At 42.6% G+C, this 23188-nt stretch overlaps 1 protein-coding gene across 15 annotated transcripts in view; it reads left to right on the top strand.

The window, feature by feature from the left end:
• The window catches only part of Ctnnd1 (catenin delta 1), a 52744-nt gene that overhangs the window by 5444 nt on the left and 24112 nt on the right, over nucleotides 1–23188 (top strand). For 7 of the 15 annotated variants that reach the window (XM_028894174.2, XM_037204923.1, XM_037204921.1 and 4 more), the window contains exons 2-3: nucleotides 21138–21255; nucleotides 22512–22796. The exons of 3 other annotated variants lie outside the window; for them this stretch is intronic. In XM_028894174.2, the coding sequence (XP_028750007.1) occupies nucleotides 22602–22796 (195 nt within the window). In that variant the 5' untranslated portion in view covers nucleotides 21138–21255; nucleotides 22512–22601. The remainder of the gene's footprint in view (nucleotides 1–21137; nucleotides 21256–22511; nucleotides 22797–23188) is intronic. 5 more of the 15 variants (XM_028894184.2, XM_028894179.2, XM_028894182.2 and 2 more) reach the window with 1 other exon arrangement.

Genomic DNA, 23188 nt, shown 5'->3' with positions numbered 1-23188 from the left:
AGTATCCATATGGTAGCTCACAACCTTCTGTAACTCCAGTTTCAGAGGAATATGAGACCCTCTTTTGGCCTCTAGACATACATAATATACATAGATACATGTAGGCAAAGACACCCATACACATAAAATAAAAATAAATAAATCCTAATTACATGAAGCTGAAATAGGAATTGATTGACCTCCAAGGTTTCCAATAGAGCACTGATGGAGAGAGAACACTATCCTGCTTAGAATTAAGGGGGAAATTAAAGTATGAGTGGTTTGTATTTAGTTATGTAATTGTTTTTGATAACACTTTTTGAGACAGGATCTCAAGTAACCCAGGTTGGCCTTGACCTTGCCCAGGGCTTCTTGCATGCTGGGCAAGCACTCTTATCAATTAAGCTACATCCCTAGTCTTTTTTCCTTCCCTTTTCTTTCTATTCCTTTCTTTTTTTGTAAGGGCCTCTTTTGTTTGGAGCCCTGGCTGTCCTCGAACTTGCTATATTGACCAGGCTGGCCCCCTAACTCATAGAGAGATCCTCTTGCTTTAGTATTGGGATTAAAGACCACCACCACTACTACATCCTACTGCATCTAGTCTTAAAGAGTTTTTCTCCAAGTGTTCTGTGATGATCAGTGATAGGTAATGTGCCTAATGTTTTCACAAGTCTCATTATATGACGGGGAAAATGGTGTTTATAAAATTTTTATTTTAAACATACATAATTTTGTAAGAATGTTTTCAAGAATCACATTAACTCCTCCCCCCTCCCCTTTTTTTTATTTTTTTGGCTTTTTTCGAGACAGGGTTTCTCATTGTAGTTTTGGTTCCTGTGCTGGATCTCACTCTGTAGACCAGGCTAGCCTCGAACTCACAGAGATCTGCCTGGCCCCGCCTTCCGCGAGTCCTGGGATTAAAGGCGTGCGCCACCGCCCCGCTCACATTAACTCTTTACTCTTATTCACCTAGCACCAGATGCTCTTGTTTTGCTTCAGATATTTTAACTGTCATGTACTTTTCATTAATATACTCAACCAAAAAAGTGATTTTCTACTGAGAGCCTCTCCCCAATGTTATAAGGCAAAGTGACATAGCATAGTAGTTATTCTTTTTTTTTTTTTCTTTTGTTTTGTTTTGTTTTGTTTCGAGACAGGGTTTCTCTGTGTAGCTTTGCGCCTTTCCTGGAACTCACTTGGTAGCCCAGGCTGGCCTCGAACTCACAGAGATCTGCCTGCCTCTGCCTCCTGAGTGCTGGGATTAAAGGCGTGCTCCACCACCGCCCGGCGCATAGTAGTTATTCTTTAAAAGAAAAATCCTGTTGAGGAGAAAAGATGCTGGATCTAGACTGTTGGGTTCCAATCGTGCTCTGATTTACCCCAGGACAAATTGCTTAGTCACTCTTTGTCCTGGTCTTCTCTAAGATGGGATCGTTTTGATCATTTCTTTGGGGACATATCTTAGTGGTAGAGTGCTAGCCTAGCATTCTCTAGGCCCTAGGTTTGATCTCTTCTAATGCAGAAACAAACAAAATGTATTAACTCTTAACCTTTTTATATAGGATATCATTACATTTGCTACTTAAAATTCATAGAATAGTATACAGCTCATAGTAATACCCTGTGTTTGCCATAGAACACTGAATTAACTGAAACATCATTTGTCTTCATTTATCTGTGAGACAAAATGTCTTTTTTTTAAAGATTTATTTATTATATAATATATATAGTATACAGTGTTCTGTTTGTATGTATCCCTGCAGGCCAGATCTCATTACAGATGGTTGTGAGCCACCATATGGGTGCTAGGAATTGAACTCAGGACTCCTCTCTGGAAGAACAACCAGTGTTCTCAACCTCTGAGCCATCTCTCCAGCCCGACAAAATGGCTTTTAAATAGTTTGTTGAGACAAAGTTTCACTGTGTTGCCCAGCTTGCTGATACTCAAGTGGTAGAATCACAGACCTGTTCAAGCATCTGTCAGCCATCAATTAACTTTAAGAAACATTTTATTTTGGCCGAGGGTGGGAGTGGGGTGGGTGGGTGGGGTGGGGGTTGGGGGGGGGCGGCAGTGGCAGTGTGCAGTGGTGAACGCCTTTAATCCCAGCACTCCAGAGGTAGAGTCGATGGATCTGAGTTCAAGGTTATCCCGGTCTACAGAATGAGTTCCAGGGCAGCCAGGGCTACACAGAAATTCTGTCTGGGGTGGGTGGGTGCAATTTATTTTGTAGTAGGCAGCAATTTAGGGGAGTTGTGGGGGGGGGTTGTCAAAAACAGTGGTAACTCTTCATAAGGGGAGGTGTTGATGGGGAAACAACAGGTAGCATTGCCGATATCCTCATAATTTTTTCAAAGACTTTAGGAAAAATGTACAAGTTATTCCTATTTTTGTGTCTAGCAGAAAAGGAACTCTGGGGAAATGTAATTTGATCAGAGTGGACCGAGAAGGATTTTGCTTGAGTTTATTGTCACCAACTTGAACCAGATTTTTGTTTTGAGTCTGGCTTTCACTATGTAGCCATGGTTTATTTGGCATTTGCTATGTAGACCAGGCTTCCCTGTGAAGAACCTCCTATCTCTGCCTCCCCAGTTGCTTGGTACAGGTATGTATTACCACCCCTGTTGTTTTTTTTTTTCTCCCCACATGCCATTTTGAGCCAGATTCTTTACCTTAAGCTTGTCCAGCCAGGAGTTTATAAGCTAATGTGGGTTATAAATGCTTGTACAGAAATGAAGGCAGGGTTTTGCTGTCCTTTTTATTGAAATGAGCTCCCTTTTTTGTTCGGGAAACATTCCACTTGAAACTCATATCTATGGACGTTTGAAAAACTAACATTTAGAAATTTTGAATTCATGAGTGCTTCCTGTGAAAAGTGTGGTTCTAAGAAAAGTCTGCTTTCATATGAGGAAAAGCCTAGCTGAGTTTGAGATGTATGCATGTCTGAGATGAAGTCCTGTCTGGAAGGAAACTGGTAAGTTTCCTCCAGCCTAGAATTTTCCTTCCCTCCACCCCTCCCCTCACCTTTTAGAGACAGGGTCTTGCTATGTAGTTTCTTCATATTATATAACCCATGCAACTAGGGTTCTGAATAATATTTGTTTGGTACTCTTTAGCCTTCTGTGATGGGCTAGTTATCCAAATCCCTACATTTTTAGCCTATATTCTTTACTGTTTCTTCTGGTTCTTCCCCTGTAGTTTGCCTTCCTGTTCTCTGTACTATCTTCCTTAAGTTAATGGTCTTAAGATTTTGATTTTTGTTCTTAATTAATTGTATTAATTAACTAAGACAATTAACTAAAGGCAAGTGTAGGATACAGCTTCCGGTTTACTTGAGTTAGATTGACATGAAGGTACATTCAGTAATTCAACTAGTGCCACTTCCCACCCCTACCCCCAGGTTTCTTTGTGTAGCCTTGGCTGTCCTGGAACTCTGTAGACCAGGCTGGCCTTGAATTCAGAGATCCATCTGCTTCTGCCTCCCAAATGCCCAGCCCTTAATTTTTTTTATTTTTTGTTGCTTGTTTTGTTTTTTGAGACAAGGTTTCTCTTTGTAGCCCTCGCTGTCCTGGAGCTCACTTTGTAGACCAGGCTGGCCTCAAAATCACAGAGATCCTCCTGGCTCTGCCTCCCAAATTCTGGGACTAAGGCGTGGGACACAATTGTCAAGCCCTTAGTTTTTAACATTGATTTTTTTTTTTTTAGATCTCATCTTTCCTAATTAATTACTCAGTATAGTCCAGACAATAGTGGATCAAAAAGAAATTTATTCCCTAAAATAAATGACCATGTTTGTGTGACCAATGTTGTTCTGTATTAGAATGGAGAAGCACATTTCTTACTGTAGAATAAAAAGATACTTGTCTGAAGAAGCTTATATTTTAAGAGACCAAAATTTATTCTGATGTTTGAGGACATAGACATTGTTATAGAAAGTAGGTCAACTTTTCAGTACTTTATCAAAGCACCTGCCGTTCCCATTTCATTGCAAGTGAAGTAAATCTCATTGAATAAAGTAGCTGGTGTATATTCAGTCCACTTTTAAAATAGAGGACTCTATTTTAAAAGGGAAATTGATGCCAATCTGATTTCTTTCCTGCTTCTTTGTTAGAATGGGGGAAATCTGGAACCTTTCTGCTATTCTCTCCACTGCTGGCTTTGTAAACTAGGACACAGTTGGGCACTTGAGTGTCTGCCCCTGAGGAGGGTCAGGCAAGGGAGTAGGTGTGGCTGTATAGGATCCCCAAATCATAGGTAGACCTAAGGATCACAGGAAAGATGCAGAGAACCTGGTATGGCACATGCCTGTAATCCCAGTATTTGGGAAGCTAGCAGGAAGAGCTGGAGTTTGAGGCCAGTCTGTGCTACATAGATCTTGCCAAAAAATATAGATAAATAGGACTGGTTAGACAGCTCAGTGGGTAAGGTGCTTGCTGTCAAACTTGATGACTTCTGCGTGTATGCCTCATGGCATAGGTTCCCACACACATACATGCGCATACAAAATGAATGTAAAATAATAAAAATGAGCTGGTTATGGTGGTGCATGCTAGTAATATCAACACTTGAGAAGTGGAGGGTCAGAAATTAAGTTATCCTTGGGTAAGTAGTGACTTTGAGGTTAGCCTGGGGAACGTGAGACCCTTTCTCAAAAAGAACAAAAATACAACTAAACAAAAAGTATTAAAATAAAAACAAAATGTAGTTGATTTATTTTTCTAAAGTTTAACTGCTTGTATTCCTTGAACATGTGAAACATCTTTACTCAGAAGAAGGCAGGTATGGTGGTATACCTGCAGACCTGGCACTTGAGGCTAATGCAGGAGGATAGGAGATGGGAGTGAGCTGGCCTAGATATCTAGACTCTTTCCCAAAAGCAAACCAGAAAAGACCAAAATAAAATAGAAAAAAAAAAAAAAAAAAAAAAACCAAAATGAAAAACCTAGGGCTAAGGAGGTAGGTCAGTAGTAGAGCATTTATCTGGCATAAATAAACCCCTGGGTTTGATCCCTAGCACACACAAAAATCATGCTATGCTCTAGTGTAAAATAATAAACCAAGTACACTTAGTAAATAATGAGTATATAAGTACATATGTTACAATAGGTAATTCTGTTGAAAAAAAGCATAGTACATAGGATGGAGGCTAAATGGTACCAAGGGGAGAAAATTTGTGTGTGTGTGTGTGTGTGTTGCTGCCACCCGTCTGTCCGTCCGTCCGTCCGTCCATCCATCCATCCATCCATCCATCCATCCATCCATCCATACATTTGTCTGCCTGTCTATCCATGCATCTACCTATCTACCTATCTATTTGAGACAGGGTTTCATGAAGCCCAGGCTAGCCCATGAAGCCTCCACTTCTGAAATGCTGAGTGTTATTATATTTTACCAGAGTGATCAGGGAGGGCATATATGTAAAGTATATTTGGAAGAGAACAAAGTAAGTGGTCATATAGATGAGAGGAATAGAAAGGGCACAGGCCCTAGGCTGATTGTTACCCTGGTCAGGAGAGATGGTGGGGGTTGGGTATCAACAGAGACCTGTTCCGGCTGGTGTGTACTGAAGGAGAGTACTGGTAGGATCCTGTTTAGTACTGTGAAGTACAAAGAAAAATTATCTTTAGATCCTAGAGAGACAACAGCTGTGACTAGTGTTTTGTGTGTTCCTACTAACTTGAGGCAGCAGCGGTCCCAGCCTCTTTCTCCCAATGTAGACCCCCAAAGAGAGTGATTTTCATAATAGCAGGTTTTGTATAGGTTGATGATCCTTGTCTTGGAGAACCATAATACTAGTGTAGTTAGTTAGAATAAGTTTATATGTGTTTGTAAAGATCAATTTTTTTCTTATCCTCAAAGTTGTCTAGGAAAAGGAGAAATTGCAGCACGGATCTGGTACAGTTTCCTTTTGTCTACATTTGTTGGTTTTGTTTAGGTGCATTAGACCTCACTTACATACTGCTGCTTCTTATGCTCGTTTGACTAAATGTTCTTGCTTTCTTTGAGACAAGATCTTTCTGCGTAGCCCTGGAACTCACTGTGTAGACCAAACTGGACTGAACCTAACAAATCTGCCTGCCTCTGCTGGGATTAAAGGTGTGCTACCATGTCTGGTTAGAAGTTCCTCCTTCCTCCTTTTAATGTTGGGACTTGATGGTTTCTGAAACCCCTCTCCTAAGACTGGGGATCACAGTCACTTTATAAGCTACCATATCCGTAGCTTGATCTTGCATATCAGAGTTGATTGATCATCCTTGTTAAGTAACCGTAGGACTCTATCTTCTCTTTCCAGATATGTAAGTTTCATTTATAGGGATTATTAAAGCACATTCTGAACTACTTTGGTGATTTTGATGGAGCTGAAGAAGAATAACCAAGTATTTGGTGATTTCGTGTTTTTTTGACAACTCATTTAGGAAAGTCAGATAATACCTGATCACCAGAGACCCTATGTCTTGAATCACCCATACTTATTTTCCCTTTCAAGATTTCTGAATTAGCAAGTCTGTCATTCAGTTAAAGACACCCCCATCTGTGTATGTAGATGCTGAGGCTTACAGCATAGTCCAGGTTAGTTTTGAACTTGAATCAGTTTTCCTACTTGAGCCTCCCCAGGCTGGAATTACCTTGTACAAGCTACTACACCCAGCTTTCCCTTTCTTTTTGTTAGAGGCTTTGGTCCTGGTACTTGACCTGGTTACTCCTTATCCTCTATTTATAATTATCTGGTTGTCATTCTGTTACTTAATACCATCTTAGAGGGTTGACTAAGGACCCCGCCCCACCCCATCTCAATTCCCTTTTCCTAACTATCATTTTACATGGGAAGTATTTCCAGCATGTGTAGATGGTGAAGATGTTTGTAATTGTCGTGACTGTATCATGTAATGCTGTTAATTTTTTTTTTAAAACTAAGTCTTCACTCACATGTTTTCCATAGAAATACTTTTCTCCAAAGCTCTTTAAGGATGTTTTGCTACTCATTTGATCTCAATCCAGAAGTTAAAGTGACTTGCTTGGAAAAATGTCAGCAATAGTGCTTGATGCCTGAATTTCTGGTTATTCCTCATCTATTATCAAGTAGGCTAGAAATATCTAGGGGTCATGAATGCTTGAAAGAAGATTTAGGACCTGGCCTCTTTTGCAGTAGAATATGGAACTAGTCTTTGAGAATCTGGCATAGACCTTTGTTCCTTGCAGGAAATGCAAACATTTAGAATGTTGTTCTGTCTGCAGTGTTAATAGGTGTGCACTCCAGTGAGCAGTTAAGGAGCCCATAGACGGTGGGGCTGGTAAGCAAACTAGTTCTTCCTTCTAGGTTATGAGTTTAAAAAAATAGGATTTAAAGCTGAGCTTGGTGACATGTCTAATCCCAGCAATCAGAAAGTTGAGGTAGGAAAATCACTGTAAATTTGAGACCAGCAAACAGCAAACTGGGCTATTTAGTGAGATTTTGCCTAAAACAACAAGAAACCAAAAAAGGCTTTAACTGTATGCTGTTCCAGCCATCCTATACTTAATTAAGTTCATGCTTTCCCAGAGTATCTAATCGGAGCTATCTAGTGGGCAGTAAAACAGGCCCAAACGTATTTTCTAACTATTGCCCCTTTTGTCAGAGGATTGTTGTGGTTACATTGTCAGGAACAGGCCCCATGGTTTCCTACAGGCTGTGAGAATCACTATTTAACCTTTTTTGAAAATATTAATTCCCAAATGATTGTGATCCTTCAGTCTTTAATTGGTATGAGTAGGCTACTAACTGGCATTATGTGGTAGTATACATGGGGTGGGGGCTGGTTAATTTGAATTTATCTACTTTAGTGTTACCCAATATTGTTTTGGGATTCCATGTTAATGCTGATTTTGAAGGTTATGCCAATATGTAGCATGGTGTGGAGAATTCAAGTTGCCTGTTAAGGGAGACTTAGACCATTTCCCCCTTGCAATTTTGAAATTGTGGAACAAATTCAAGAGAGGATGTTAGCATTGAAACCCCAGCTGTACAATTTGTTTAAAATTCACAGGAAGGGCTAATTTACTTCCTGTCTGAAAGGGAAACGCTGGCTTCCTTAACTTCCTTCTTGGCTAACTCTGGACAACTTGGAATATGGGTGGGGGAGGAGCTGTTCTTGTAAGTCTTTTTTTTTCCTTCTTCAGTGTTGCAGATTGATTTAGCACCTCATACTTGCTAGGCAAGTGTTCCATTTTGAGCTACATTCAGTCTGTGTAATTTATCTCACCTGGTTACCAAAGCCTTATGAAATAGTTACCATCATGTCTATGTGTAGTTAGTTGTGTGTTCCCCTTTGCCTCTGTGCTTTTTTGTGTGTGGTGGGGAGGGGGAACGCCTGTACTAAGGTGGTTTTGCAGTCCAGGAAACCTTCCCATCCCTCAGACATTATTTTACATTCAGCCTTATTATGTGCACTCCCCCTGTGTTCTCTGAGATTTGAAAATAGACCTGGGAGTTGTTGGGAAACTGGAACTCATTTGACACTGAAAGGTAGACTGTACCAGAACTTAACTGGACAGAGGGAATGGATGACAAAAGTTTCTTATTTTTAAATTGAGCCAAACAAGCATTCCAAGTGGAGCCAGTTGGCACTCTTCCTGCTATTTTAGTCCAGGCTTCTCCTTCCTACTGACCGGTCAATTGTATTAACTGTTTGATGTGAGTTTGAACTGTGCTGTGAGGAGGAGGGGGAGGGAAAGTAGTGGAAACAGCTGGTGCCTTCATCAAACCCCCTCGATGATTCTTTTTTTTTTTTTTTTTCTCGAGACAGGGTTTCTCTGTGTAGCTTTGTGCCTTTCCTGGGACTTACTTGGTAGCCCAGGCTGGCCTTGAACTCACAGAGATCCGCCTGGCTCTGCATCCCGAGTGCTGGGATTAAAGGCGTGCACCACCACCGCCCGGCTCGATGATTCTTCTTAAAGATTGTTCTGGAGTAGGGAGTGCCCAGGAATTGGAACTGGGTAGTGGAGTGGCACTGGCTTCTGGGGCACTCTTAACACTCTGTGGGATGTTGGCTATTTGGAATGCAGCCTAACTTTATGAGACACATTCTTTTCTTCCCTCCCTCTGCCTTCCCAATGCTAGGATGGCTCCCCCCATCCCCCATGAAGTCTCATTATGTAGTCCATGCTAACTTTGAACTTTCGGCATTCATCCTCCTTCTCCCAAGTGTTGGGATTACAGATATGAGCCTCCACTCCCAACCTCCCTCTCATTCTTGGGCTTTGGAGCATGATGCAGGAAGCTAGATAGCAAAGCAGATTCACCCTTCACCTGAAGTCCTGGGCCTTCCAGGAATGTTCTCTTTAACTATCCCTTTGGTTGAGTTTTCCAGATATGTTTGAAAGAGCCAGAGATACAGTTAGACTCAGGATCTCTAGTGAAGTTAGGTTAAATTGTAGTCGACTGTACTAGTCTCCTTCCCTGGCTCACACTCCAGGGTGATGACAATTCTGAGTCAGCACTCTTTTCCTATCTCACCTGTTCAGTTTGATGCAGACCTCCCAGACATCTTTTCAGAGAATCAGGAGTTCTGTCTTTGGGGGATGTCTTTTGCAACCAGTTTTTTTGTTGTTTTATTTCAGAAAACTTCCTTAGATGCTTTTTAAAAAAAATTCATTTTGCATGTCCATCTCATAGTATACAATCCACTCTTATTTGGTTTGGGCTTGAGCAAGGAAACATTAAGAATACTGACAATTGTAACTACATTTTCAAAATTCTTGAGAAAAAGAGAATTAAATTTGGGGCTAGGTAAAATATCGGAAACTTTTGTTCGATTGTGTGCTTCAGTGACATGATTTGTAATGGCTTTGTCCTGCTGCTCTGAAACAGTGTTGCTCAATATTGGTTTCTGTCAACCTAGAATATCTGGCTTTTGTATATATTCTTACCCTACCTCCATCTGGTTGTGTCAGGTCCTCCAAGTTGTGCTGCTTTCAACTTAGTGCCTTTTGCCTCTTGTGCTGCACAGATCAAGGTTTAGCCAAAGATTCATGATTTAGCTGATAATGTTTCTCCAGCAGGTTGGTGGTGGGGGTGGGGTGGGTGGGGTGGGTTGGGTGGGTGGGGATAGTGGTGGTGGCTAGGAGGAGGAAGGAGAGAAAAGATGAGAAAGGATGGCATTTTACTAGTTCTTGGCTTGGACTGTTGCTCTGCTCAGAACTCTGCTGAGCTTGGCTGTTTATGCACAGTGAATGGAACCTTGGGCAAAGGGTGTTATTTCTTTGGACCTCAGGAATCTCTGATTGATGGAGCTTGACCTCTGTCTAAAGTTTTGCTTCTGGAGGACAGGGCTAACTTCCAGTGGGCTGTGCAAGTACAGTTTAGCCCATTCTCGGAGCCAGCCAGTGCTTTCTTTCTGACTAGGCTCTAGGAAAAGCCGAAGTTGCTGTCTCAACCTCTTTGCTGCCTGCTCTACAGTGCAGTTCCTAGTGGCCTTCCTCATGTTCTCTTGGGAAGTCAGGAACTTTGCCCTCAGAACTTGATAACTGCCTTTCTGTAGGGTGGAGTCTGCTGCCTTTGTTTGTTCTCTGTGGGGCTGGCTTTAGGAATTAACTCCACATGTAGGGAAGTTTGAAAGTTTTAAAAGCAATGGAAATGGGTGATAGAGAATGTGACAGAGGACACAAGTCTCCTGTTGGTGATCAACTTGTCATTGGTGGTGCTTTCTTGGGAATGTGCCACTTGGGGATGTGCTGACTGGAATGGCAGCTTTAGCTTTAAAAATCCCCATTTCAGTGCCTTCAAAGTAAGAAAACTTGCCAAGTACAATTTAAAAAATCCTTCACACCCCCAGACTCTTACTTAGGTCTTTGCACATAGTATCTTTCTGCCGATTCTTAAAGGCCTGAGCTTTGTCCTGTGTAGCGTTGGCTTGAAGCTGAGAGGAGGGTTGTTTTCCTGAACATGATAAGGAACTGAGCAGGGCAAAGTAGGAGCTCTAGCTGGTGATTGGTAGACAGGATGCCCTGGAATGTGGTTGGCCTGCAGCCCAGAATCCAGCACTTTGTATTTGTTTGTTTCTGGGAGACTGTGGTCTGGTGCTACTGTGACAGGAAGTGAGAAAGCTGGGAGTGGGGGAACGGAGAGGGGTGATGTCTTTGTGGTTCTCCTGTGAAATCTCTTTGTCCCTGGAGAGCAGCTCTGCTACAGAGCCCTACTGAGAAGAGAGCAGCCTTTGTGTGTCTAATGGGTCTCAGAGCATCTAGCTACTCTGAGGGATTAGAGGGTATGAGATCTGACTGTGGCCTTTTACATCTTAGCACTTGAGTTATATAAATGGCCTTGATCTCTTAGCGTTGAGGAACTTACTGAGTTTTGTGTGTACTTATTTATGGATCTTTAGGATTTAACTAAGAATGGAATTCTAGAAGGACATAGATGTTAGATAATGTTGATGCACTATGTATGTTGCAGAAACCTTGTTGGGTCTAAGGGGACAAAGAAACTGGTAATGCTGGAACCCTTCTGTTTGGTACCTTGCCCATTTGAGTTCAGCATCCCCTCATTGTAGATGTCCAATGTTTACCCATAACTGGGGATAGTTGGTAGTTTCCTGGGATTGAAGTAGTACCTGCGACACTTTGTCCTTCTCATGCTGCCCCCTTTCTTCCTCGTTTTGTTTTTCCTGCTCTCTATTACAGCTGTGAAACAGGCATCTAGTCTCATTTTGTTGATTGGGTGGCTGAGTCCTCAACTTCTTGCTAAGCTGGCTAGCCCCTGAGCACACACACAGATCCGCCTTTGATTGCCCAGGAGGACAGCTGCCCTAGAGGCAGATTGCTAACATACCGCTAGAACAATCCCTCCCCTCTGTTCTGATGCCGGCCAACACAATCTTCCCTGCTTCTAGTTCCTTCTCTTTCCCATCCCAACTCTGATCTTTGCTTTTGACTTAGTGAGATGTCACATTAAAAATGAGAATATTTTGGTGAGATTTTTTTTTTTCTTGAGGAGAGGTAGAGTGACAGTGTGACGAGGCTTGTCAATGCAAAAGTAGGTGATTGGTACAAAGTAATCTGTTGTGTCCACTGCCTTTCTTCTCTGAGTTCTTGTTCCTTATAAAAAGGAACTTAGTTTGATGCTGGGCGGTGGCACTCACCTTTAATCCCAGCACTTGGGAGGCAGAGGTAGGTAGATCTCTGTGAGTTCGAGGCCAGCCTGGTTTACAAAGTGAGTTCTAGGACAGTCAGAGCTATACAGAGAGACTATGTCTTGAAAAACAAACAAAAAAAAAAAAAAAAAAAGAAGAAGAAACTAAGTCTGAAGTAAAATATAAGCCACTTGTCCCCAGAATTGAGAGATGTTTTGCCTTTTAAAGTGAAGGTAAGACTCAAAGATCTCTCTTGGTGGGTTCACTCCCCCTTGCCCATGTCCACTCCCCACCCTCTTTCCTCAAGTGTGTGTGTGTGTGTGTGTGTGTGTGTGTGTGTGTGTGTGTGTGTGTCTAGGGGCTCACTATATAGCCCAGACTAGTCTTGAAATTTACTTGCTTTAGCCTACCCAATGTTTGGATTACAGGTGTGTATGTACTATCATATCCTCCTTAAACAACAACAACAACAAATCCCTTGTTTTAGCTTCTGTGGACTTAGAATTCTGACTCATAACCACTGGAAGCTCTTACACTTTCTTCTGTTTCAAGGAGAAATAATATGGATATGAGTAGGATGTTTCTACTACTTATTAGCAATGCTACTTCTGATAAGTAGTTTGTTCATCCATAAAAAAGGGCTATTAGTGTGCATACCGATTGTGAGGCAAAGAATCACTTGAACCCACTTGGGGTTTCAAAGAACCTGGGCAACACACACCGATACTAGTTAGACCTCATCTCATAGGCAGGCTGGTATTGCTTCAGAAGGTATTGAGAAGATTCTGCTCATACTTTCTAGGGGTGGTTGCAGTACACTTTACTCTAGGTTTGTATTTTATCTTTCATTCAGATGGAAAAGCATTTCATCCTGTTACCTGTTAATCTAGCTAAAATAGACATTCATGCTTCCTCTCATTGCTTTCTGCATAGATTCACTGTTTGTTGTCCAGAAAGACAAGTGTTCCCTAAATGTGGCAGACTGGTTGTCTATTGTCTTGTCCTTTTTAGGGCTTTGAGGAAGTAGGGACTTTGTAAATATGACTCAGTTATGTGCTTCCACCTTTTTCAAGTTATTTCCAAATGGTGAGCAAAAGAGATGAGGAAATGCTGTAGATGGGAAGTAAAAGGGTTGGTGAGAAGCTGCCTCTTTAAAACAAAGAATGTGAGCTCAAACAGTTGGGTGACCTCTCCTAAACCCAGAGGTTAAGCTTTTCTCTGGATATTTTTTTGATTTTTTTTTTTTTTTGCCTGGGGGTATAAGGTGTCACAGTTAATTTTAGCATTTCCCTTTTAATGAGAGTTAAACAATATCATCGAATTCTGCTTGTTTTTTTTTTTTTTTTCACTTCCCATTGTAGACTGCCTTCCCTTTTTTCTCCCTCCTTTTTCAGGAAAGAGAAAGGCATTTGGCCTCTCCCCTTCCTCTAGTCAGACACCTCCCCCACACCTCCCTTTTATCTTTGTTTCCTTATCGGCTTCTCCCCAAGCCCTGCTTTTTCCTTATAAGGCTAGGCAAGGTCCCTCTGCTAGAGTTGCAGGGGGATCTAGGTGAGTAGCTGTCTCAGTGTCTCTTGAGAGAAAATTCAGTGTTTGTCCCAGTGAAGGGCCTTGGAGAGAGGCACCTGGCTAATGGGGGAGGAGAGGAGAGGGAGGTGGCCTGGCCTGAGAGATCAGAAGGACTTGTTAGACCAGTCCTGTGTATGTGTCATACAACTCCAAAGAGAAGCAGGTTTTGTTTCTTTCCATGCCCTTTCAGTCCTGAGCTCCTCCATAGGAGAGTCACACCTTTCCTCTGCTTCAAAGCCAGCCCAATATAGCCACTGTCAATGTGCTAGGGCTTGGGGGTTGGTTCCTAGGGTACTTAGGAAGGGGAAAAAGGACAGGAACAATGTTTTATATATATAGTTTCTGAACTGAGGAGGCCACGAAATCATCTTTTTTTCTTCCTTTTGAGATGTCTTTCAGTATATGGTTTCCTCAAACTCCTAGGCTCTGATGATTGTCCTGCTTGGGCACCAGTTTGTCTTGTGGCACTGGAGATGGAACTCAGAACTCCCTGCATCCTAGGCAGCTTTGTACCTTTGAGCTGTATTCCCCAGTCGCCATATACTTTTTTTTTTTTTTTTGGTTTTTTCGAGACGGTTTCTCTGTGTAGCTTTGAGCCTTTCCTGGATCTCACTCTATAGACCAGGCTGGCCTCGAACTCACAAAGATCCACCTGCCTCTGCCTCCCGAGTGCGGGGATTAAAGGCGTCCGCCGCCGCCGCCGCCGCCGCCGCCGCCGCCATCCGGCCCCATATACTTTTTTGAAACTATAAATTTACAGTAGAGACTGCAAATCTATCATGTATGGTGGCCAAAGTCTGCATTTTTACCACTCTGGAAGCTGAGAGTTTGAAGACAGTTTGGACTATTATATAGAGTTACAGGCCAGCCTGGACTGCAGAGTAGAGACCCTGTCTCAGACAAGCAAATTGGAAAAGAAAGCAAACGTTAAATGCTGAAATGGATGTAATGCACACCTGTAATCCCATCAGTAGGAAGCTGAGGAAAGGAGGAATGCTGAGTTCTAGGCTAGCTTGGCCTATATTGCTAAGCCTGGTCTATTTCTCTAAGCTAAGTTCATCGCTCAGCTTGGCCACATGCTACCTAGCAGAGTCAGGCTAGGATAGCCAAGCTTTGTTGCCTTGGCCCATCCTGTGGCCTATGTACTTGTGCCCTTCAGATGCCCCTGACCCAGCTCTGGTTACCCTAAGCCTGGCTATATCCTCTTAGGTCCAAGAACCCTCTAGTACGGCACAGGTCCATTGCTACAGAACACAGCCTCTGCCATGCCAGCCAGGGGAAAGTGGAATCAAACTCTTGGTGGTTTGCTTTATTTCTCTTTAGGATACAGGATCACACAGTGTAACCCAGGCTGTCGTGGAGTTCATATAGCCCAGGCTGGCCTCACTCAGCAACTCCCAAGGATCCCCCTGCCTTAGCCTCCCCGATACTTGGATTGCAGGTGTGAGCTACTACAGAGAGGCACAAGTAAAACCTTTTATGTGTTGTTTTTTTCTTTCTTTTTTATTTTTGTCTTTTCCAAAAAGAGGGTTTCTCTATGTAGCCCTGGCTGTCCTGGAACCAGCTCTGTAGACCAGTCTGGCCTTGAACTCGGAGATTTGCCCACCTCTGCCTCCAGAGTGCAGGACACCACTGCCTGGCTCTTTTTATTTTATTTCTGTATGTATATACACATACACACACACACACACACACACACACACACACACACACACACACACACACACACGTGTGCAGGTGCCCTAGGAAGCCAGGAGAAGGTGTCAGATCCCTTGGAGCTAGAGTTGTAAGCTTCTTGACTAGGGTGCCAGGAACTGAACTTGGTCCTGTAGAAGAACATCAAGCATTCTTAACTGCTGTGCCATCTCTCCAGCCCCATGTGGACAGTAATTTAAGTTAGGAAAATAATTTGTTAGGAAAAAAAGCTTTCATGTGTTTAAGTTCTTTCCCTTTGGCACCTCAGTCAGATGTATTACTTTCCCCAGAGGGCCCATTAATTCCCAAGTGAGCCTTAAGGTGGATACAGTAAGACACTATTGGTCATCCTTTTCATTAAGTGGAACCTCAGGAAAATGCAAAAATTTCTAGAGTGTAAAATTTGTGACTCAGTAGTTCTCAGTTGAGATGAAATTATGAAGAGCAGAGTCCCCTTTAGATTATTTTTTATTATTAATATTATTATTGTCATACTATGTTGCCTGGGCTGAACCAGAATTGCCTTAAGCAACAGGCACACACTGTTGTGCTCTTTTTTTTTTCTTTTTTTGAGACAGTTTCTCTGTGAAGCTTTGCACCTTTCCTGGAACTCGCTTTGGAGACCAGGCTGGCCTTGAACTCACAGAGATCCGCCTGTCTCTGCCTCCCCCCGAGTGCTGGATTAAAGGCGTGTGCCACCACCGCCCCGGCCTCTGTTGTGCTCTTCTGTCTTTGAATCTTTTCTTTGGTTTGTGTATTACACAGGACTAAACCTAGGATCTTATGACCCCTAGGCAAGCACTGTATTACTGAGTTAATATCCCCAGCCCTTGAATTTTTAATTTTTTTTATTTTGAGAGGTGGTTTTCCTGACCTTGAACTCCGTTATGTAGCCCAGGTATGCCTTAAATTGTGATCCTATGTCTCACTCAGTTCAAGTATCTAGAATTACAGGCATAGACCTTCCAGGGACTTGGGGTTAATATGGATATGAATCTTTTTTTTTTTTTTTTTTTTTTTTGGTTTTTCGAGACAGGGTTTCTCTGTGTAGCTTTGCGCCTTTCCTGGAACTCACAGAGATCTGCCTGCCTCTGCCTCCCGAGTGCTGGGGATTAAAGGCGTGCGCCACCACTGCCGGGCCTGGATATGAATCTTAACAGAGAAGTGAGAAATACTATAATTAGTCTGAATTTCAGAAGGTGGAAATTCTCATGAGTGTTAGGTTGGGAGCTGGAACTTTGGACTCTGGTACAAGCATTCTTCCTAATATGGAGTCTTAGAAAAACTTTTCACAGAATATGTTTCTTTGAGATTAGAAGAGAATGGTAATTTTCTCTCTGTGTGCTTGAATAGGAACGATGAATTGTGAGTGGATACATCCTTTCTGGCTGAAAGCTCTGTCATATGGTGCTCAAGTGTTACAGGTGCTTGCTCTGTGTTACTGATTGGTGTGCTTTAAAAATCATTTTATAGCCCCAGAAGACACAGAAATGGAGTTTGCTTTGAGGGAGAACATACATTTCTGGCATTGGTTTTGATTTATAATGTACTAACAGCAAGAAAGGAGGCTTTGGGACTGGTTACAGAAGATTGTAATCCCTTTCCTAGAGCCTGAAGATCGAAGCTTGGAGAGCTCTTCAACTCAGGGAAAATTGGGGTTTCTTCCAGAGTGCACACCCAGGTGTGGCCATGTATGGATGTATCTACCTGAGCTTCATGGAAGTGAATGTGTGTGTGGGGTGTGTGGGTGGCTGTGGGTGTTGGGGGGTGTGATAGTCTTAGTCATTAAATGAAGCTCTGGAAGGTAATGGAAATTGAAACTTAGAGTTATTACTTCTCCCAGGTTTCATATATACACACACACACACACACACACACACACACACACACACACACACGTGTGTGTGTGTGTGTGTGTTGGCAGAACCAGTGTTTGAATCCTAGATCTTTTGAAGTCAGGGATTTCATTTAATCTTTGCTATTAAGAAAGTAAAGAATTCCAGTGGAGTGATGGGAGCGAGGAAGGCATGTGGTTTCTCACACTGACATACTAGTTCCCTGTGTTCAAACTGTAGTAATGTCTACAGTTACATTGCCAGTGGTTTCCCAGATGTTCAGACTTACTCTAAGCACTTCACGTGGATTGTTTCATTTAGTTCTCATAACTACCCTTATGTGTTTTTATTTTTCCATCTTACAGAGAAGAAAACTGAGGTTTAGTGGCAAAGTGGCACTTTGCCCAGTATCATGTAAATGTTGGAATCTGGGACTTGATGCAGTCGAGATCTAAAAGTCCATGTTCTTTGATGATGATGATGATGATGATGATGATGATGATGATAATGATGATTGGTACTAGCAATTCTCCTGTCTCAGCCTCCTAGTGCTGAGGTTATAGATGTGAGTTACTATGACCAAATTATAAAAAGTGTTTTTAATCACACTTATTGATTTGTGTGTTTATGTCTGGGAACATGAGTACTGTAACTCCTTTGAGGAGGTCAAAGGACAACTTGTAGGAGCAGGTTTCTCTTTCTGCCATGTGGTCCCAGGAATCCAACTCAGATCATCAAGCTTGGTGCACAACAGTCTTAGTCCAGGAACCATCTTACCAACCCCCAAAGAGATTTCTCTAGCCACTTTATAGTAGAACAAATCATTCCAGGGACTGTGCTGTTGGTGACTGGTTTTATTTATTGCTCTGCTATTTGGTTGGCACTGTCAAATTCTTTGGTCCTTCGGGACATTTGATTTTTAATTTACCTTGAAGTTCTGACAAAAGAGACTGACATTTTATCATTGCCATTGCTTGAATGAGTAAGCTGTAGACCTGGAAGGTCTTTCTAGTATGGGTGGGTTCCATCCAGTAAAAACCTATGGCTTGTTAAAAGTAAGCACAGCTATTCTCATAAAATACAATCTTAGGAGAATAACAAGGTAAATACACCCTGCCATGATCCTTTTTTAGTGAAAGTGTCTCTTTGACAATATTAATTGGTGAATCTGGAAAGACTTTGAGAACCTTTCTTTTTCTTTGTTTTTTTTTTTTGAGACAGGGTTTCTCTGTGCAGCTCTGGCTGTCTTGGAACTTACTTTGTAGACCAGGCTGACCTTGAACTCAGAGATCCTCCTGCCTCTGCCTCCCAAGTGCTAGGATTAAAGGCGTGTGCTGTCACTGCCCGGCTTGAGGGCTTTTCTTGGCCAGCCAGAGTCAGTGAGTGGTTTGCAGACTGGTCTTTTTATGGTGTGTGGCAGGAAGAGGAGTCATCAAGTTAGGAGACTTTCTGCTGTTGCACGTCATAGCTGCAGCTTCCTTCTCAAATATGCTTCCCTTTTCTCTTTCCCTCCCTCTTTCCTGAAAAGAAAGGTCTCAAAATATAATCAGACTGCCTTGGGTGACCATTCATTCATTTAATATTTTTTTGAGGAAGGGTCTTGTTGGGTAGCCCCAGACTGGGTTTGAACTTGTGGTTCTTTTCTTGAATCTCATAAGTGTTAGGAATACAAGCATTTGCCAGTGTGCCCTGCTTGGCATTGTATTTGGACAGCATGGCATAGAAGAGAATGTAAGCTTTAAAAATATTTTAGACCGAGGTTTAAATTCTAAATTTGCTATGAACTTTAGGAACTTGGTTAATTTTTTCACCTGTGAGTCTGTTTTTACATTTGTAGTAAAACTTAACTTCCTTATGGTTTCTGTGATTGCCAGGGCAATAAATGTAAGCCATTCAGTCATTGGTAGTTTTTTTCATGTTCTCTTCATCTGAGGTAACAAACTTGTAAGGCTCTGAAAAAGAAATAAGAATGAATGTAATAGATTTGTACTGCTACAGGGACTGACAGGTACAAGAAAAACACCCTCTGTCCCAGAAACACTGGTTTAGTTGAGACCTCCTACTATATAGAGCTGGAGTAGAGAAACCAGCTCATCTACTCTGTAGAATCCAATTGTATTCTTGATCCAGTTCATTTCATCTACTACTTCACAAAATAGTTTGGAGCTGAGACATTTCCATGAAGTAATGTAATTGGAAGATTGAAACTAACTCTTGAAACAACTTAATACCTCATCTTGTAGAACACACTTTATCTCACCCAGTCCTCACAGCAGCTCTGACTTAGAATGGGCTGGTGCTGTTGACAGCACACAGAGGAGAATAACCATCACCTAGGTCATGACTGGGACCAGTCTTGTGAGTTGTATCCTGTCTCACACAGCCACTACACTCTCTCTCTCTCTCTCTCTCTCTCTCTCTCTCTCTCTCTCTCTCTCTCTCTCTCTCTCTCTTTTGTTTTTTTCCGAGACAGGGTTTCTCTGTGTAGTTTTGGTGCCTGTCCTGAATTTCACTCTGTACACCAGGCTGGCCTCAAACATACAGAGATCCTCCTGGTCTCTTTTAAACAGAAAATCTATCCATGTATAAAGACCCAGGAATGTGACCTCTTTTTCTACTTAATTGTGCTTTCCTCTCAGTTATTTAGTCAGGGTTAAAGCCAGGATGCTAGAGAAGTTGGTGTTTCTCCAGACTCTGATTTGTGACCTAGATCCCTCAGTGCTTTCCCTAACTTTCCTTCTAACTCCCTGTATCAAATTAAAGTTGTGGGGCAAAAAGTGACCATTTATGGCATGGTGACAATGTCTCTCTGCGGCAGGGAGTGTTGTTTCTGTGTGCCCTGTAGTAGTGGTCGCCTGGGCTTTTATTAGCAAGAAGATTACAGGGTGGAGGCTGCCACAGTGGTAACTGCAGTGCAGTAACTGGAAGAGTCTCTCTTGAGCTGGGTTCTCTTGATGTGGAAGGGTCATAGGTCATTGTACATGGTAGATGAGGACAAGTCTTTAAAATGAATATGGATGAAACGGGAGCAATTAAAGCAAAGCATGGTGATGCAGTCTTATACTCCAGTACTTGGGAAGTAGAGACAGGAGGATCAGGAATTCAAGGCCAGCTTCAGCTTTATAGTGAGTTTGAGGCCAGCCTGGGAGACTGTCACAAACAAAAAACAAAAGCAAAAAAAAAAGAGTACTTACTAAAGAAAGACCTTTGAGTGGCCTGTTGGAATGTGGGGTAGGAGTATGAGAAAGTGGCATTGGGCTTTGGGCTGAATGAAAACAGTAGTTGATAAGTGATTGTGGGAGCCCAGGGCTGGGTAGGAGGGATTTAGGGCAGTTCGGCATGTTCTCTATTTAGTGGCTGAATTAATTCAGTTTGCTGGGCACCTGTTTATCAGTTTCCTCTGGGTACTCTTGCTTGCTGAATGCTGGATACATTCTAAGGCAAACAGGCCCAAGCTTTTGTGTTTGGTGGGGCTCTGGGGAGCGTGGGAAAGAGAGCCTAAGCAGAAGGCCCAGCCTAGGCTAGTCTCCACATGTTTTCTCTACCATGACTATTGCATTGGTTTCTCAATGTCTTTGTGGGCATGCTGGGACTGGGCTTTGAGGTTTCTGCCTTAAGGGTGGGAAGGAGGGGGAAGGGCATTCCAACAACAAATTTCACCCCCAAATTGGTTGCCTGGAACAGAGGCTATGTGGGGGTTTTCCTACATTATAACCTGGTCTGATTCTGCATGGAATTAAAAGTAGAGTCATTCTAGGTGACAGAACAATTTGTGCTTTAATTAATCCTACATCTGAACACAGCAAAATCTAAAGGGTATTTGTTACATTAAGCAATTCCAAATTGTGTCTTAAATAACTCCCTGTCATTCCCAATACTTCCCCTTTTGTATTTATGCATTGGGTATAGTTTATTTTCTTCCCATTCTCATTTTCCCTCCTCATATTTCTGCAGCTTTCTCCTTCCTTTTTGCTGCTTGCTAAGGTGGCTGGGATGCTTCCATGATTTATGTGAATCTAGACTGGGCTGTTCTCTGTGCTAAACCAATCAATTACGACCCTTCTCTTAACAGGTGTGTATGGAATATATGTTTATTAAGCATTACAAATGATTTTAGTTGCCTTCTTTTCCTTAGGGGATTGGTGAGAGGATAGGGAGGGTATATGGGAGGAAAAAAATTCCTCCTAGTTTGCTGTTTATTATTATATATTTTTTTTGAGACAGGGTCTCTATGTAGTCCTGGCTGTCCAGAAACTCGAGGTATAGACCAGGTTGTCTTCAGACTCATAGACATCCATCTGCTTCTGCCTCTCAGGTGATGGGATTAAAACCATGAGCTACCACACCTGGTCATAAGAACTTTTTGAGACAAGATTTTGCTAAGTTGCCCAAGCTGGCCACAAACTTCTATAGCCTAGTCAGGTCTTGAGGTTGTGATCTTCTGCCTTCTGCAAAGGTAGGATTAGAGGATGCACCACAGACAGGACTAGAGGCAAAACCTATAAAAATACAGTGACTTGTGGTTTTTGTCACTGTGTTGTTTTAGTTAACATATTTTGTGCTTTATAATGTAGTATAGTTTTGGAAGATGGAAAGACCTCTTCATAAATGTATGGTGGAGGCCTTTTGTCTTTGAACTTTGGGAAGTCACCCCCCCCACCCCCAGTTTCTTCCTTTTTTTTATTTTAGTTTCTGGAGACAGGGTTTCTCTGTAGCCTTGGCTGTCCTGGAACTCGGTATGTAGACCAGGCTGTCCTTGAACTCACAGAGATCCTCCTGCTCCTGCCTTCTGAGTGTGCACCATCACTGCCTGGCATATTTCCATTTCTTAACTGGCATTTTAATTTGGTATGGTTCATCACTCCACTATATTTATAGTGTTCAGGTTTGGGAGAGGTTTAAGTAAAATCTGCTGTCCCATTATCTCGAGGAGCTTGTCCCTGCAGGACAGTAAGTGCTTACCCATACCAGGGAGTTAAAACTTGGATTTAACTGACGCCTGCAAAATTTTCCAGGGAAAAAGAATCTAATTTTAATCCCATGCCATAGTCTCCCTGTCCTGCCAACAGTGTGGAGACTTTGGTCAAGCTGCCACCTTTACTTTCAATAGCTGTTGATAGTAGAGCGTAGAAGATGGTCGTAGGCAAAGGATTCTGTGTGAGAAGACATTGGTGATGGGCTCTAAGCTTGGTTGGTGGTGTCTTGCTTTCTGCACTGCAGTAAAACTACAGAGGGCATCTTTGGCACTGGGGATTAACAATTCACCTGTCTTCTCTGACCTGTGATCTTTTCTCTTCTCTCTCTCTCTCTTACCACCCCCCTCCCTAGTGTGAAGTGAGGGGGCCTACTCCTTTCTACTTCCTCTGTGGTCCACCTTACTTTTTATCCTGCCCTGCGGCGGCTCCTCCCCTTACCTTCATGGACGACTCAGAGGTGGAGTCGACCGCCAGCATCTTGGCCTCTGTGAAGGAACAAGAGGCCCAGTTTGAGAAGCTGACCCAGGCGCTGGAGGAGGAACGGCGCCATGTCTCGGCGCAACTGGAACGCGTCCGGGTCTCACCACAAGATGCCAACACACTCATGGCCAACGGCACCCTCACCCGTCGGCATCAGGTAACCCTCTCCCCATCAAACTTGCAGGTAGGACTTTGGCATGGTCAAGAGAGGCTCTGGATCCTTAATGAGATGCTTCTGGCCCTGGGCTGTCCAGTGTGTGTACTTCATGATGAACTGTTCCAGGGATGTGATAAACACTCATTAAGAGATAAAGGATTTGTTACTGATCTGAGTTGGGTGGACTTTAGAAACCCGTGAGACTTCCTGTTTTGCTGGAGTGGGTTTTCTGGGCAGGGATATAATTCTAGTTATGGTGGTGCAGTTTGGAGCTACACTCAAGTCACTTCTGTTTTTGTTGAGGTATCTTTTTTCTTAGGGTCAAAAATTAGGAAAGAATGCCCACTTAGTGGTCGGGAAGTTGGACAGCTTGAGCTCCTAGCTCCAGTTCA

The sequence above is a fragment of the Peromyscus leucopus genome, chromosome 4 (genome assembly GCF_004664715.2).
Source record: "Peromyscus leucopus breed LL Stock chromosome 4, UCI_PerLeu_2.1, whole genome shotgun sequence".
NCBI classification, from domain to species: Eukaryota; Metazoa; Chordata; class Mammalia; order Rodentia; family Cricetidae; genus Peromyscus; species Peromyscus leucopus.
This window is presented reverse-complemented; position numbering and strand designations above follow the sequence as displayed.